This window comes from Phyllostomus discolor, chromosome 4, assembly GCF_004126475.2.
Source record: "Phyllostomus discolor isolate MPI-MPIP mPhyDis1 chromosome 4, mPhyDis1.pri.v3, whole genome shotgun sequence".
Lineage (NCBI taxonomy): Eukaryota > Metazoa > Chordata > Mammalia > Chiroptera > Phyllostomidae > Phyllostomus > Phyllostomus discolor.
Genome location: NC_040906.2, coordinates 174,316,836 through 174,334,638, shown reverse-complemented (window position 1 = coordinate 174,334,638; position 17,803 = coordinate 174,316,836). Strand labels below are relative to the sequence as shown.

General features: G+C 39.2%; 1 protein-coding gene across 3 annotated transcripts in view; it reads left to right on the top strand.

Annotated features, from left to right (window-relative positions):
* Positions 1-17,593, top strand: part of MCM9 (minichromosome maintenance 9 homologous recombination repair factor) — a 72,649-nt gene extending 55,056 nt beyond the window's left edge. For all 3 annotated transcript variants that reach the window (XM_036024623.1, XM_028508398.2, XM_036024624.1), the window contains 5 exons: positions 7,094-7,296; positions 7,933-8,136; positions 9,225-9,307; positions 9,781-9,926; positions 14,069-17,593. In XM_036024623.1, coding sequence (XP_035880516.1) covers positions 7,094-7,296; positions 7,933-8,136; positions 9,225-9,307; positions 9,781-9,926; positions 14,069-15,539 — 2,107 coding nt within the window. In that variant the 3' untranslated portion in view covers positions 15,540-17,593. The remainder of the gene's footprint in view (positions 1-7,093; positions 7,297-7,932; positions 8,137-9,224; positions 9,308-9,780; positions 9,927-14,068) is intronic.
* Positions 17,594-17,803: the final 210 nt, after the last annotated feature.

Below are 17,803 nucleotides of genomic sequence, written 5' to 3'. Positions count from 1 at the left end.
TTATTGGCTATATCACCTATGCTGTACTTTACATCCTCATGACAGTTCTGTAACAGCTATTTGTACTCCTTAATCCCTTCACCTTTTTCACCCATTTTCCCAGCCCCCTTCCCATCTGACATCCATCAAAATGTTCTCTGTATCTATGAATCTGTTTCTGTTCTGCTTATTTGTTTTTAGATTTGATTATTAATAAATATATACTTATTATAATTTTATTGTTCGTATTTTTTTTCTTCTTAAGGAAGACCCTTTAAATTTCATGGAATTCTGGTTTAGTGGTGATGAGCTCCTTTAGCTTTTTCTTGTCTTGGAAGCTCTTTATCCATCCTTGGATTTTAAATGATAGCTTTGCTGGGTAGAGCACTCCAAGTTGTAGGTCTTTACTTTTCATCACTTTGAATGTTTGTTGCGAATCCCTTCCGGCCTACAAAGTTTCTGTTAGAAATAGACTGACAGTCTTATGGGAACTCCCTTGTAGATAACAAAACTGCTTTTCTCTTGCTGCTTTTAAGATTTGCATTTTAATTATGATGTATCTTGGTATAGGCCTCTTTGGGTTCATCTTATTGGGACTCTGTGCTTCCTGGACTTGTGTGTGTATTCCCTTCACCAAGTTAGGGAAGTTTTCTGTTACTTTTTTTCAACTATATTTTTTAATTTCTTGCTTTCTCTCTTGTCCTTTAGGCACCCTCATAATGGGAATGTTGGTACACTTCAGAGTTTTTTTTAATGTGTCATTTTATATACATTGCACAGAATCGGAGAGTTTATTTAAAAATTAGGAACCATGCATTTAACTGTTCCATACAAACTATGATTTGAGTAGAGGTTAAACTTTATCCATGTGGTGGGCATATATGTGCAAGGGCATATCATGAGCCCTAAAACCACCATTCAGATGTGCAAGTGGCTGGGAGGGAGCCAGTCAATATGATTTCTGCAGTGTAAAAGCTTGTTATGGGGAGTCAGAATAGAAAAAGTGCTAAAACACTCAGGATGCCTAGAGTCTCCTAAAAGGTAACTTAGCGGTGTCATTAACCAAAATATATGTCTTAAGGAATAGGTACAGGTTTGAGAAGGCCAATCATTTTGTTGTTCTTTGTTTATGTTACTTAAATCTGCAACTGTTTTCAAAATTTGAGATTTTAATACCTTGCATTTGCTCTGGCAGCTTAATGAAATAGAAAAGGAAACCAAGAAGCAAATGCCGCAATCTGAGCTTAAAAGGGGTTACCAGTACTCAAATTACCTGTCTTTTTAAACTGTACAGATCAGTCGTTGGACCTGGTGAGTGGCAGCACAAGGCCACACAACCGTGTGAAGTCATTTGAGAGAGCTTTATGTGATGATGTGCTTTAAGGCAAATAGTGATTTGGGAAAGATAATAGTTCATTATTTGCAAGGTTCTTTTCAAACTTTACTGTGGGATAACACCTAATCAAGGGCAGGATGTCAATAGATTCTTAAATAATAGAGGATATTCTCACTGTTTGCTGAGGACACATCTTAGAAAATATGACATTGCAATTATATATTTGGTGCTATTTAATTATACTCACATGTATAGGTAGGAAGTACAGTCTAAACTTTAAAAATAGCAAGATGACAGTTTATTGTCTTACTCAGTAAATATGCCTGAGCACTAAGCAGTGTTCTGGTCTTTGCTAACTACTGACACCACAAAGATGAAAAGACAAGGTCTTTGTTCTCAAGATGCTCACAACCATGTAGCGAGACAGACAAGTAATCTTTTATTGAACACTGTGATTCTAACAGCACCAATCCCACTGGCTTATCTTCAGTTTTCTAGGCCACACCAGGCCTCCAGGTAGAATGTCTGAGATGGGACCTGGGAATCTATATTGTTAAAACCTACCTCAGTTCTCATTGAAGAGACAGGCTTGGAACCACAATTCCAGGGTAAGACCAATTCATACCCAGGCACTGTGTTTACCACTTCCTCCCAGGATCTTGGGAAGCTGCATGTTTACCAATTTTGCCTCAGGCTAAGTGGGGAAGGCCTGGAGAGGAGGGAACCAGCCCTTCTACCCAACCCCTGCAAGGGCTCTGGCTCCTATGGGCTGCTAGGGCTGTGGAATATGAGAATTCTCCCTATAGGCACCCAAGCATGCCACCAGGATACAAAAACCTAAGTTCAGATCAAGCACTTGGAGAGTTTTCTGTTCTTTCCAGATGGCAAATATGAACAACGCACTCACCCCTTTCCTCTTTCCTATTCCTATCACTTGTGAATCTCCTGTTACCACTCATTGAGTCAATCCAGACATGAAAGGTAATTTGTCAACTTTATCAACCCTGTTAAAAAAAGAGGGAGGGTGTATGTACCAGCATTTAAGATTATCAAAAAATATATATATACTAGATTGTGAGACAGACTGTCATTAGTATATATTTTTAAAGATTTTAATCGTTTACTTTTAGAGGGACTGGAAGGGAGGGAAAGAGAGAAAGAGAGAAACATCAATGTGCAAGAGATACTTAGATCAGTTGCCTCTTGCACGCCCCCAACTGGGGACCTGGCCCGCCACCCCAGCATGTGCCCTCAGTGGGAATTGAACCAGCAGCTTTTCAGTTTGCAGTCCAGTGCTCAGTCCACTGAGCCACACCAGCCAGGGCAATGTGTTTTCATTCTGTATAGTTTTGTGGAGTTTTTTACCCCCATGTTTTGCATGCTCCTCTTTAGGGAAGCAAAGATTGTTTTTTACAAACATTTTGTTTTGAATCTTTCCTCTTTTTCTCATGACAGCTTTGAGATACAATTCACATACCACATGAAATCCACCCTTTTAAACTATATAATTTCATGGATTTTAGTATAGTCCTAAAATGCAGCTATCACCACTATCTAATTCCTGAATGTTTTCATCACCTCAAAGAGAAACACTGTACCCTTTAGCTGTCACTCCTCGTTCCCTCCGTTCCCTATGTCCCATGTCTTCCAAGTCCCTGGCAACTACTAATCTACTTTCTATCTGTATGGATTTGCCTATTCTGGACCCTTCATATAAACAGAATCATATCAGATGTGACTTTTTGTGCCTGCCAGCTTTGGCTTGGCATTATGTTTTTAAGGTTCATCCAGGTTGTTGCATGTGTCAATAGTTTGTTCCTTTTTTGTGGCCACTGCCTTCTCATCATGTGCTCACATGGCCTTTCCTCAGAGCATGAGTGTGGAGAGAGTGAGCTGTGGTCTCTCCTTTTTATCAGGGCATTAATTTCATTATGGGGCCCTACCCTCATGACCTCATCCAAACCTAATTATCTGTCTGAAGCCCCTGTTCCTAATATCATCACATTGGCACTTAGGGCTTCCGCATAATGGATTTTGAGGGAACACAAACGTTCAGTCCATAACAACCTCCATTACTTTTTTTATTGTGGTTAAAAAACATTACATAAAATTTTCCATCCTAATTATTTCTAAGTATATAGTTCAGTGGTGTCAAGCATAGTCACATTGTTGTGCAGCCAGTCTGCAGAGCTTTTTCATCTTGCAAAACTGAAACTTTGTACCCATTAAAGAACAACTCCCCGTTTTCACCTTTTCCAGTCCCTGGCAACCACCACCTTACTTTCTGTTTCTATGAATTTGGTGGCTGCACAGGAAAGTTACACAGGATGGTTGCCTGATCTGAAAAGAGCATAGGTTCTTTTCCCTTCACACCATTGGCCAGACCTAGCTTTACAGCCCTACTTCACTGTAAAGGGGGGTGGGAAATACAATCTTGCTCTGTTCCCAGGGAGAAAGGGAAGTAAGTTTTGGTGAACATAGAGCAGCTACCACCACAGCCTAGAGTTAAATTTGGAAGTGACGGGATATAGGGGATTAAAGCCATGAGTGAAGATGGGGATCGCCCCGTAGAGGATGTAAGACAGACAGTCACAAAAACAAGGGCACTTTCTCAGAGGGCCAGTAATGCTAAAAATAATGTATGTCATCTAACTACAATATTTAGAAAAGTTACTACTACGTTAATAGGAAAGTTAATCCATGTAGATTCAAAATGGAAAAGTAGATTTTTGAGAGACTGGAATGCTTTCAGTTCCGGTTAACCAGAGAAAACATATATTAGCATGATTATTTTATGACTGTTGAAGCTTGTAACTATAAAATGACCCTGAATTTGATACTAAACTAAGTAAAGGTTTATTTTTTTATTTGTCACTTATTTAGTTCACGTTTATTGAGCATTTAATATGTGACAGGCAGTGTAAGTATTGTAACAATAAATTTAATAGGAAAAAATGTGGTAAGTAAATAAATGCATAAAAAACAACAGGCAGAATCTTTAGGACCACAGACACTGCTTATCTAAAATGTTTTACCACCAAGATAGCAGTCTGGACGTGAGAGATATTGGTTTTGGAGCCAAGCAGATCTGGGTTTGACTCTCAGCTCTGCTGTTTGCCCTCTGTGACCTTGGGAAAGTTATTAACATCTCTGGAATTCTGGCTTCATTAATTGCTAAGTTGATGCTAATAATACTATCTGCCTTTGGGTGGTTGTATGGATTAGGAATACTATATGTACATAAAGCCTAACACAGTGCTTGGTATTACGTTTATCATTATTTTATTATTATTATTGAAGAAGATGGAGCTCATATTGGTTTGGAAAAATGACCATTACCTTACACTAATTTGTGAGTTTATCATTCAGTAGTTATTTAGTGAGCCATTACTCTGCATGAAGTACTTAGGATTGGACTGTGTCTTTGTGCCTGTGTTTTCAAAAGCCTCATTTCAGTTTTTACCGCAGTAATGTCTGTATCACAGGTCTGCTACGATCAGGCTTACATACTATTTTCCCTGCTTTCAAATGACCAGAGACCATCCCGCCCCTCTTGGCACTCTTCTCACCCTCTTTCTTTGCTACTGGCAGCTGCCTTATTATCCTGCAGGATTCCCTGCCCACCTCTCTATTTTTCATGCCTGGCACTTCCACTAATGCTCCTGGGACAGACATTTTACTTTACACATATTCTTCCTTAGCCCCCTTCCTTAAGTTTATTCTTTTAATTTTTTTTTACAGTTACCATGAATAATTCACCATCTTCTTTCTCTCTTTGCTAGTTCATTCTCCTTCTCACACCATGGGCTAGTTTAAGGTTATATACCTTGCAGATACCCAGGATTCTCCCCAGAAGTTTCTCTTTGCTGATGCTCATGCTGATACACCATCACTGCACATACGCTGTCCACAGCCTTATGTCCCTCACCTCCAGCAGTTCTGCACACTAATGAGGGGCAGAGACCTGCTGGACACCTGTCAGAATTCTCAGTATAGCCCTTTGTACATGGGAAATGGCTTATAAAGATCTGTCGACCAGAAAGGAAGAATGATCAATTATTTTTATCTCACATTGAAATAATTTTTTAAAATGTATTTTACATAGAATTTTATTTTGTTTCAATGCCAGTATTGCAGCAATATTTCTTTTTTCTGATAGATGCAAACAGCCTCACTTAGATATGGATTAAATGTGCTTTGTGAGATTAGTTAGGATTCACTTACAAATGATTTTTATGGCAAGCTGGATTCTGCCTTTACAAAACCATTTTGGCACATAAATGATAAGATATCTATCTGTTCAGAATTTTTACCTTTCAGTAATTTTTCTTAAAAGGAGATTTAGTTTTCAGTGAAAGTGTTTTGTTTGTCTTTGTCTTCTTTAGTGGGTATCTTCTTGTGCCACTTACCACAAACTAAGATTCTCAAACTTTTCCAGTCTTAGGGCATAAGGTAATTACTTCAGTCAAGTAGAAATAGATCAGGGATTAATAAACATAGCACATGTTGGCTGATGCCATAGGGCTATGACTGCTGAGAAGCAGACATGCCACTATAATTAAAAACAGTCATCGACTGCAGAGCATACAAATTTATAGAGGAAGAATTTTACATTTGTTATTGTCAATGAACATGCCATATTATCTTGAGGACTTTTCCATCATTAATATGTTTAAAAGCAATAACTTACAAGTTAATATCCCTACCTGCACTGCCACTGCTCCATTCAGGACTTGTGTGCCTCTTCCTGGACCATTGCCCCCATCCCTCTCGGTGTCCGTCCTTGGCCCTCCCCATCTAACCCAGCCACCATTTCCAGTTCCCTTCAATCTCCCCTCTGCTGTTGCTCCTCAGAAACTTGATGCTAATCAGCCTTTATTTTTCTTGATTTCCTCTACTTCCTTTCCTCTGCCCTCTTCTTCCCTCCCTTATCTCTATGTTTATTTTTTAGTTCTTTCACTTTCAGGAAAAAAATCAAAGTGAACACACAAAGCTTTTGCTTCAGTCACTCAAAATTCTCCAAAATCACCCTCACCCTCCACCTTCCCCATGAATATATATACACATGAATGTGTATATATATCCACATTTTTAAAAAGATTTTATTTATTTATTTTTAGGGGGGGAGGGAGGGAAAAAGAGAGGGAGCAAAACATTGATGTGTGAGAGAAACATTGACTGGTTGCCTCTCACACACTCGCAACCAACGACTGGCCTACAACGCAGCCATGTGCCTTGACTGGGAATCAAACCAGCAACAACATTTCAGTTTGTGGGAGGGCGCTCAACCCACTGAGCCACACCAGTCAGGGCAATATCTCCACTTTCAAAAGTCCGCGTGTCGTATAGGTCCTGGTTCTAAAACAACTTTGTAATGTTTTCCGATCATCTCTTCCATCCACATCAATGAGTATACATCATCTTTACTTCTCCTGGCACCTTTATACTTCTGGAACTCACCATATTCTGCCTTGTGTTACCATTATAGTGGTTTGAAAGCCCCTTAAAAACACTATCCATGTTTGGTTGATTTTGTATTCCTCCTAGCACCCCACAGATGGATCTGCTCATAGTCATAAAAAGTGTTTATGAATACTTTCTTCTCTACAAGATAGGCTAGTGTGAATGTACTTTGTTGAACTTGGTGTTTGTGATACCTCCTTGTATCATTACACATTCTCTTTTACAGGAGTTTCTTTACATTTTCAAGATGCAAATTTAATCTTGTTTTTTATTTGAATCTCAACATTAAGTGAATTATACCCTCTCTGTTGGTAGCCTCGTGTGCAAGCTGAACACAAGGACCACCATCCTGGCAGCAACTAACCCCAAAGGCCAGTACGACCCCCACGAGTCTGTGTCTGTGAACATTGCCCTCGGCAGCCCACTCTTAAGTCGATTTGACCTGATCCTGGTTTTGCTTGATACCAAGAATGAAGACTGGGATCGTATAATTTCTTCCTTTATTTTAGAAAACAAAGGTATGTGAAGACAAATTATTCAAACTGAAAAAGGAAGAAAGTAGACATAACCAAATGAAATTTTCTTTGAAGAAAAATTAAATAAATACTCAAGGTACCCTACCTACAGGAACAGAAAGATGCTTAGACTGAAAGCAGTAAGAGGAGCCCGTGAGCCCAGAATAATCAGAGAGTAAAGGGCTTTTGTCTGTCTGCCACTAATGAGGTTATAGTTGTGAATATGTTTTTCATGATGAAAGGGGACAATCTTATATAATTACTACTCCTGAATACAAGAAAAACTTTATGATAATATAATTGTTACTTCTTATGAGAAAAACTGGACTGAATTATGAAGCAAAAATCTAAATATGGTTTCTCTTTAAATTAAATTTGATTTCTCAAGTATTATTTTAAAATATAGGGCAGACCAGAATTATTCTGACTAATTTTAACCCTTGTAGGAAGCTTCCCTTTATTAAACTTGGACCCTAACACTGTTCTAGAACTACACAGAGACAGGTCTAGGTTTCAATAGCCACAAAACCTAAATGTTATTTTTTTTTAAATGAGTGCATGAACTTTATCAAAAGTCTTAAAATGAGATTGTTTGCCTTTTGTGACAATTTTTACTGACCCAGTACCTGATATGTACAGGTTACCCAAGCAAATCAGAGAAGCTCTGGAGCATGGAAAAGATGAAAACCTATTTCTGCCTCATTAGGAGTCTTCAGCCCACACTGTCTGAAGCGGGTAATCAGGTTCTTCTCCGGTACTACCAGATGCAGAGGCAGAGTGATTCCCGGAACGCTGCCCGGACAACCATCCGCCTGTTGGAGAGCTTGATACGATTAGCAGAAGGTTTATTTCATTTGACAAATGAATTTTTTATTGGGTACCCAATGTATACAAGGCATGGGGGTTGGCACCATGAATTCAAAGATGAATAAGAATAATCTCTACTCTAAGGTGCTCACAGTTGCTCATTCAAGTAAAGACTCTGAGCTATGAAACCTCTACTCTTCTGGGGACATTTATGGGTGTTGAGTGAAGTGTAGTGTCATTAAGAAAGGGGAACCTTTGTGATATCTCAGGACCTCCTATAACTTAAGATGTCATCTATTTAGAAAGTCTTAGTTACTGTGGTTTTGTTTCTTGTGGCAGTCTATTAGTATTCTGGGTTAGATACTGCCTTGTTTGGAAGTGTTTCCTATACAGCAAACTGCCACTAACATTATAACACCAAATCGCCTTATCCTCTCCCCAAGGTATGAGAGTTTCCTGCTAACGTACAGCTTACATGCATCTCAAGGTTTTTTTAGGGTTTTTTTCTTTTTTGAGCATTGGCTTTTACAGTTAGCCCTTGTTTAAATAATTCAAAAAAATTTCACATGAACTGACTGTACCATATGATGACATAATATATGCTTAATAAAAAGCTCTATAAAACAGATACACTTTACTTTTTAAAGACTTATAGCTAACACTAGGGCAAGAAATACCCAAATTTTATGTTCAGGAGCTGGGTAGTCTTGAAAAGCTCACAGATAAAGAAAAGGGCCAGAGATGAGAAATGAGCTTAATTTTGTATGTTTCTATAATAGACTCGAAAGTAAGGATTAAAATTGTTGAATATTAAATATATGCTTATATAACCCCTTTCTTTTCTGGAGCCCAGAATAGTTTTTCATGTAAATTACACACACTTGCCATGGGCAGTGCAGAAGGATTAGGCCCTTTATTAGAGGAATAACCTTAAAGCGAGTTAAACTTAGACTTTTGTACTTGTTCTGGTAAAATTAATTTGTCATTAGTAGCTCATTTAGAATATACAGTTCTTTTGAAGGGGGGTCAGGTAGAATATTACATATATCACCTCAAATATGTATTTAAATATGTATTTAAAACTTTTCCATCTTTATCATTTTAAATGCATCTTATTTTCTTAGCTCATGCTCGCCTGATGTTTCGTGACACTGTGACTCTGGAAGACGCTATTACAGTGGTGTCCGTAATGGAGTCCTCAATGCAGGTAAGGACATTTTGTACTAATATTCAAATTGTAATTACAAATGGTAAATAAAATTGTGTATCAGAAGTTACTAAAATGATCATGTCATAGACTCATACTTCCTGGAAATGTATCCAAAAGAAACTATTTAAAATAAGGGGAAAATATTGTCATAGAAACATTCTCTGCATCAGTAGTATGCTTTTGCCTATCTGTGTAAAGTAGTGGGTCTCAGTCCTTTTTCTCCGTCACACCTAAGGGATGCTCATGGTCCCACTAGTGAGAACATGGCTTCCTAGAGCAATGCTTGCTAGCAAGAATAGGGGAAGAAGACTACTGAAATTTGAAAAAGGCCCCCAGATGATTCTGATTTCAAGGTGGGGGTGTGAAGGGCTGGTCTTAGCTATCTGGGCTCAGTGGTCCCTAGTGTGTGCCTGTGTGTGCAGGCTGGCCTGGTGACTCTCCCTGGTCTTTTCCATTTCTCATACCTTCAGGGAGGCGCGCTGCTGGGAGGTGTGAATGCACTCCACACCTCCTTTCCTGAAAACCCTCTGGAGCAGTACCAGAGGCAGTGTGAACTTATTCTAGAAAGACTTGAGCTGCACAACCTCCTGAGTGAAGAGCTAAGAAGACTTGAAAGGTGAGAAAAGAAAACCAGGAAAGGCATATAATGGAAAATCTTTATTTGGCGTTTGTGAAACAAAGGATAAATTAAGTATAAATTAAGTGGAAAACCTGTCTGTGCTATCTGTAGGTGATTGTTTCAGTTATCCATTGCTCTATAATTAGCTACCCCAAAACTCAGTGGCTGAAAGAAAGAAACACTACCTTCATCCCAGTGCTTACTTTTCTGGGAGTTGGAAATTGAAGAGACTTATGGGGATGGCTTATCTCCACATCATGTCAGGTGGGGTTACTCATATACCTGCTTTTAACTGGGAGCTCAGCTGGGATTGGCACATCCAGATGGCTTCCATCACACGTGTGGTGTCTTTACTGGAGTGGCTTAAATGACTGGGGGCTGGCTGGGCTATCCCTGATGTAGGGTAGTCAGAATTCTGCTACGGTAGCTTAGGACTCCAATAAGAGTGGGAGTTGCTAGGCCTCTTATGGGCTGGACCAGGACTGGAGCAGCATGGCCTCTGCCACATTCTATAGATCAGAGTAAGTCACAAGGTCAGCCTGCAGGCACAGCAGAGAGAAATGAACACCACCTATTGGTGGGAGATGTGGCACAGACACATGGAAATGGGGGAATTGATGGTCACCATCTTTGGAGACTACCTTTGAAAGCTACATTTTCTTGATTTGCTGGTCTAGTGAACTTCATGGAAAACACTGACAGGCTCTTTACTATATGTAGTAAGCTATATGTAATTTTACTATATATATATATATATATATATATATATATATAGTAAAATTTATAGCACTGGGTCTCAATTATATGAGAAGCACCAAAGTAAGCTACCTACAGTTCATACCCAAGATGCGCAGTTGCTGTGGAATCAAGGCACCCTGGTGAATGGGCTTTATCATAATGTTCACTACTACCACTTCTTCCTCTTCTCGTTCTTTGGCTACTTGTAGGAAGTGGAGTGGTGCCATTTAGAGAGGTGGCTGGGGCTGCTGTTAAGAAAGAGGGAGCGGGTCTCCAGGAGCAATCTGCCCTAGGCCAGACCCAAACATGAAATGCCTACTTGGCCTCTATTTTTCCTTACTAGGAGAGAACATGTGGAAGGGAGTTTACATGAAGAATTTTAGTGTTTATTAATATTTTAATTTTCTTATTGTTTTTAAAGCTTTCTTCCAAACATAATAAATATTTGATCATTAGTCCTTATATAACCTTGGTAAGAGAAATTCACAGGTAGAAGACTGAGGCCCAGACCGGTTTTAGGCCAGCGTAAGCTAGCGTGCTGGGCAAGTTACAGAAATAGAGGTAGCTAGTACTGACCATCAGCCAGGAAAGGCCCTCCTGGTTCCCGAGCTGCACGTTTCCTTTCCTGAATGCCCAAGTTCCAGCCTTTTAAAATGTAACATGTTTAATAGTCAGACTAAAAAAAATTCCCAGTGAGAAAGATGTATTTTATGTTGAAGAGGGAAATCTTCCTATAGAGTAACAACTCAGGAAGGACAAAAGGAATGTTTCAAAACTCACCTTTTCAAGGATTTGTCAAAATAGGGACATAGGGCAAGGATTGTATCATATGCATTACCTGAAGAATTGTTGCTGGAAACTGAATGTTTGTTTGCATGTCCCTAAATATATGAGCTTCTAAAATCCTAGACTTCAAGTCTGTGCCTGTGAAACAGGAATGAGGAACAGCAAGTGTGTATCCATTTGGGTATCATCTTGATCAGTAAGTGGCTGAATAATTGCCCTGAACCTGGTCAGTGCTGGTGATCTCAAAGCTGGAGTCTGGTGAATGGAGCGCATGTGGAAGTGGAGCAGCTGCAGGAGAACGTGAGGGCCACATTGGAACTGTGGACTGGCATTTTCCCCTATTCGCTCACTCACTCATCCAGCACCTTTTCTTTCCAGTTTATAAACCTCAGCACAGCCTTCCTAGGCAAGTGTGGGGCTGGCTTTGTCCTACTAATACACCAGGTGCCAGCCTGCATTAGACTTGTACTTTGTATAAAATCAATCCACTTTTTTGGTCTCCTATTTTTTTAATGACTGAGAGTATGGTGTTAAGATCAAAGCCCTTCTTTTGATTCTCTTATGGTTTGTTGTAGCAGATCCTTTCCAGGCCTGCCCTGGGCTTAGCTTTGCTTTTGGAGACACTGCTCATTTTGACTGACCAGAACCTGATCATTTTGACTACCAAAAACATGCTGGATTCAGAAAAGGAAGGAATGTGAAGCTAAGAATCAGTGTTACGTGACAGAAAAGTAGCAATTGGACTTAACTAAATTCAGAATGACTCTCCTACAAGGAAAAAAGAAAAAAGAGTAGGTGATCTAAAAGGTAGGGTTCTGCCTTAAGATGTTCTTTTCTTCTGATATTTCTTTGTAATGCAGAGGCCTGTTGGATATTGATCCTCAAAGTAACAAAACCTGGGGCCCTGCAAATGAAAGTGAATTACCTCTAGAACACAATCTAAAGCTGATCTTGACAAGTGAGAAAGCCCCAAGTAGCGTCCCCTTAGGAAAGAGTTCTCTATTCCTTAAGAAGATCACATATCAGTCATGAAACTATTTGTATTTTTATCACACTTTTCTTCTAGAAAATGCCTTTAGTGACATTCTGCATCAAATGGTGGCCATTCTACCCACCTCAAATCAGAATACAAAGATGCTGTCTTTTACAAAATTATAGTAAAACTACAGACATTTTTATGTACGGGAGAATTTAATTCTCAAAGTCAGAATTAGACTAAAATAGTGAGCTAAATTATTTTTATATCTCTGAAAATTATCTTCTTTTAAGATAAGACCTTGTTAGGGAGCTTTAATAATTATTAGTATCCGTGACCTCAATTTGCTGCTGAAAGTATACCAGGTAGTAGTAATTTTGAAAGCTCCTTTTTTTTTTGGTTGGTCGGTTGGTTGTGACTGTAGTGAACATGAATTTGCTATATTGGTGTTTCCAAATCTAGCAAGTGTGACTATAACCTAATATTTACACAATAAAATGTTTTTCTCAATAGTAAAAGGTGATATATGTTCTTTATAGAATATTTTGAAAAGTAACAGTAATGAATTAATAAGGAAACAAAAATCACATAAAATCTTATTTCCCAGAGGGATCTGCCATTAACACGTCAATGTATTTAGTACATTTAAATTTAAAATGTATTTAAATTTAATGTATTTTCTTCTATTTTCTGTCATATACATGTTTTTAGAATAATTTATTCATCTGCTTTTTGATGTGATTCCCTTGCAGATTTAGAACTTGGAAGCAGGGTCATGTCACCCCTTACTCTGAAAAGGTGGCTCTAGGTTGTTAGGAAGGGCTTGCTAACGGATTTGCTTTTGAGAAACTGCAGTCTCCGTTAGAAAATGAGCCCCTGGTTTTAGTTCTGTTTCTAATATGCACAAGATTTAAAATGGATATCACTGATCAGATCATTCAGGGAGGGTCAGTAGGTTTTGATTCCTATCAACTTGTACAGTAGGTGCCCAGACCACATTTCAAACTGGGCTTTGCAGGAGAGATGCTGCCGTTGTCTGGGGAAGGGCTGCTGTGAACGTGAGTGTGGGAGCTGTGGGCACAAGAATCACAGCCCCTTTACTCCTCAGGAAGGTGAGTTTGAGATGCACTAAAACTCAGTACCTCAATTAGGTAAAGAGATGTGAGAAATCATAATTTCTAGTTTTTCACTTTTGGTCTGATCTGCAAACTTGCTGCTAAGCAACTTGACCCACCTTCTTGATCAACAATAAGCTACTGTGCCAATAGCTAAAAAAGTCTGTCTTGTAGTTACACATTTAACACATGAGATATAATGAGCATTTTACACTGACCTTCAAACAATCTTACATGAATTAAATGGACTTTTAGGAAGAAGGAAAATGTAGACAAACCCGTTACTTTATTTTCTTTATTTTACTTCACTTCAGGGTCAAATCAGAATGATTTTCAGATCACTTCAGCTCTATTCTGATGGAAAAGATAATTTCCTCTTGCTGTTCTTAGAGGCTGTATTTGGTGGTAATTTGGAATTATGTTGGCGTTAACCCTTAGATAGCATCTCAGACACTGAAGAAATGAAAAGGTTAAAAAAATTTTCCTTCCCTTCCTAATACAAATTTTCCTTATTTCTGCTATAGGTTACAGAATCAGAGTGTGTACCAATCCCAGCCAAGGGCAGTGGAGGCAGAGTCTGCTCCAGGGTCCTCGAGAAATGGTCCAGGGGAAGAGTCCAGATTCAGAACGTCAACACAGCAAGAAGTGAATTGTAGCACACGTACCTCTTGTACCGAAGGCAGTCCCAGGGGAAGCCCGCTTCTTGATCCCCTACCTCATGTGGGGCCTAATAGACCAACAAGCAGAAAATATTCAGCTCAGCACAAAGGGGGCAGAGATGATGGTTTGGATTGGTTTGACTCCATGGAAACTCATCAGATTGAACCCCAAAACACTGTTCCTATGTCTCCTGGTCTCAAAACAACTCGAGGGAAAATGGCTTTGAAAAGCTTCAACAAATCTCAGGGTAAGGAAAAGAGTGAGCCAGTCCAAAGGAGCAAATTGGAAACTGGACAGCCTCCAGCACCAGGAGAGACAGAAGCTCCATTGAGTCCAGAGAGTGTTGAAGGGAAAAAGGAAAAAAGGGCAACAGTAGTTGCTGCAACAACAGGAACTGCTAGAGAACCAGACTCAGTACTGACTCATCATGTCCCCAGGAAACTGCACCGGCTGCGCAAGGAGAGGGCCCAGGAACTGTGCAGAAAGCCCACCAGGGCGCCTTCCCAGCCCACAAGCCCTTCTCATCCTTCATCCACCCCTGTACATAGCCCAGAAAGGATGCTGGAAAGTCCCAGAAGAAAAAGACAGAAATCTCTTCCTCAGGTGAAAGAGACTGAACCTGGAAGTGTTGAAAGTCTGGGTCCTCCTGTGGCCAAACTAGCAAAATTTACTTTCAAACACAAGTCAAAACTTATCCACTCCCCTGAAGGCTACAACCATGTGTCTCCTCATACAACTGACATAGCAGTTCAGAGTCTGAAAATTTCCCAGCATGGAACCAGAGGAGAAGGAGCTCTGCTGGTGAAGGGTCCAGAAAAGTTGACCTCTGCCTCAGGAAACAGAAGCTCAGAGCAGCTGCGAGGGCGGGCAACACAGGTGTCACAGCAGCCACCAGAGGAAGACGAGTCAAGAGAGGAGAGGGAACGTGCCTCTGGAAAGAGAGTTAGGCAGCCTGAATCTGAGCTTCGGAACAGGACTGGGCATTTGCATCCTACATGTGAAAAAGACAAAAAGGAAGAGTTTTCATGCAATAATAAAAGCAGCAAGGTTCATGCTTGCACTTTAGCTAAATTGGCCAACTTCTCCTTTACTTCCTCCTCTGAATCTAAATCAGAATCCCTGCCTCCTCCTGAAAGTGAGAATTGGCAAGAGAAAGGCCCAAGCTCTCCTCCCACGACCACAGCTACAATGCTTGGCAGGAAAAGGAAAACTTTTCAGTTAGAGGGGTCAACTGAGAGATTCAGTCTTTCAAAAAAATCTCTCTTTGCTTTACCAGAACTAGAAGATGAATCATTAGATTTTGATTGGGATGAAGAAATGAGAAAAAAGCCATAATCATGAAAAGCTTGCTGGTCAAATTCCATCCTCCCCAACTCAACACAGCACCTTTAGGATATCACCATGGTCTCTGTGTATGTACAGAACTATAGGCCGTATCAAGTGTCCTTCCAAAAACCAGCTCCCCCGTCAGGTTTTGTTTATCTTCATGACTCAAAAAGTTGTTTAATCAGTGTAGGTCAGTGCGATGCTTGCACTTGAATTAATTGTGCTTAATTTTGCATATGGAATACTTGCATTCCTGAAGATGTTCCTGGTGGTTTTGTTTTTAAGGAGTGGGTCTTCCCAGGATTCTGCCCTTCATTCACTCAGGAACAAATGTCAGGAAGGTAGCAATCCTAGAGCTAACAAGTTAGATGAATTCTTCTATTTCCCCTCGCCCTTTTTTTTTACTGCTGATGTGTCAAGTGTGGTGAGTACTTATGGTTTGACAAAAAATCATATCATTTTTCTAATATTGTTTTTTGTTTACTATGTGTAAGATTTAAGGTGACTAATCCTTTTTTTTTTCTCGTTGAAAGGCACCCTTACAATTGCAATTGCACTCTATTTCTAAAGATCTGGCAATTGGTCAAATACTCCGAAGTCTCAACTTTTGGAGTTTTTGTTTCTTTCTCCAGCTTACATTTTGTGCTTCAGATCCTTTTTCTCTTCTGGGGCCCTCCCTTCAACACGATTTCAGCCCTGTTGGAAGGAAAGAGAGTGTGCCGTGGTCTCAGTCATGTATCATGGTCTCTACCCGAGTAGTTAATATGGAAATGTGATTCCTACTGTTATGACTCATGTGCCTTTTAAACCAAGCAAATGACTGTGTGTGGTAGTAAAAGGCAGCTCAAGCTCTGTCTTTCTTTAAATCACCCTTCCTTTGGATTCTAGCAGGGACTCTTGAATCCATAATTACAGGATTTATTTTTGGAAGTACGAAATTATAAGAAAACTTTACATTCTTTCACTGAGAGACTTTTAGATGTAAAGGGTGCTCAAAATTATATGTACTTTGTGTAATGACCATTTCATTAAATTTATACAGAAAACATTAGGCACCCAATTTTTTGAGCATTTATTTCAACACTAATTGCAAAATCAACTGATTAAATTTACTGAAAAGTTTTAATCATGAGTACAAATTTAGTATGGATGAGTCTTTGGAAATCTCTAAACACCTTAAACAACTGATGAAAGACATCATTAGCAGTTTTTATAAAATTTATTATTGTGTGTTCACTTATACCTAGTCTGAAACATCAAGACTATGGTTTTGATAATGTCTTTGTTATTTCTGTACTTAATAACTTCCTAGTGTAGTATGATTCTTAATGTGGTATATTCCTAGTCTTTCAGCATTAGTACTTTCCTGGGCTTCAGTATTTTACTAAAACTAAAGGAAAGGGAAAGTAACTGGGTTACTGACCAATAGTTGATTCTTGATCTGGACTTGGTCTAATTGTGTAGACGAGGGAGTGATTCAAACCTGAGCCACAGTGTCGAGCTGCCTTTCAAATCCTTTTCTTATAAATTTTTGTTCTTGCAACTTGGTATCTTGCGTAGTAATGATATATTAAGCTTTACATGTTTGACAGTACATAGCCTATTAGCTTATCATTTACAGTATTTTGATCTCTTTTTGTTTGTCTTACTATTTAAAAATTCTTAATTGGGAATCTTGATTTTAGAGCTTTTATTTCTTAGTAATGAGTGATTTGGTTTATGCAGTTAACTTGTCTCTTCAGGACATTGAGTAATTTAACTTTGAAAATACAGTGCTGAATTGTCTCTCTTAGTTGTTGTATGAGACCACCATGTCACCTTCTACCTGGTTATTATTTGTATTCACCACGCATCCTATTATTTGTGCTAGGAAAGCCACCCTATTTTTTATTCCAGTAACTTCTGCCAGGATCATTTGGGCAAGTCACAAGTTCCATGTGCTTTCCCAGATAAAAACAACTATATATGCAAATATTATAAACAGACATAATTACTAGAAGTAATAAAATACTCAGTGTGAACCCTCCCCTACAAACTAAAAAATTAAACTTGTATCACAGCCTTCTTTTGTGTTTTTACTACCTTATGCTTGTATTTGATGCACAAAGTTTCACGGCTTGGTCAACAGGAAGTCCCTTTATGTAATGCCAATATTCTTTTATGACTGACATTTCTAAAAACATCCGTGCTATTTGTTCTAGCCCTGGTTTGATGTTTTTCCCTGTCTCAGATCATAGAGTCAGCTACCCCCATGGCACGTATTTCCTTTAGAA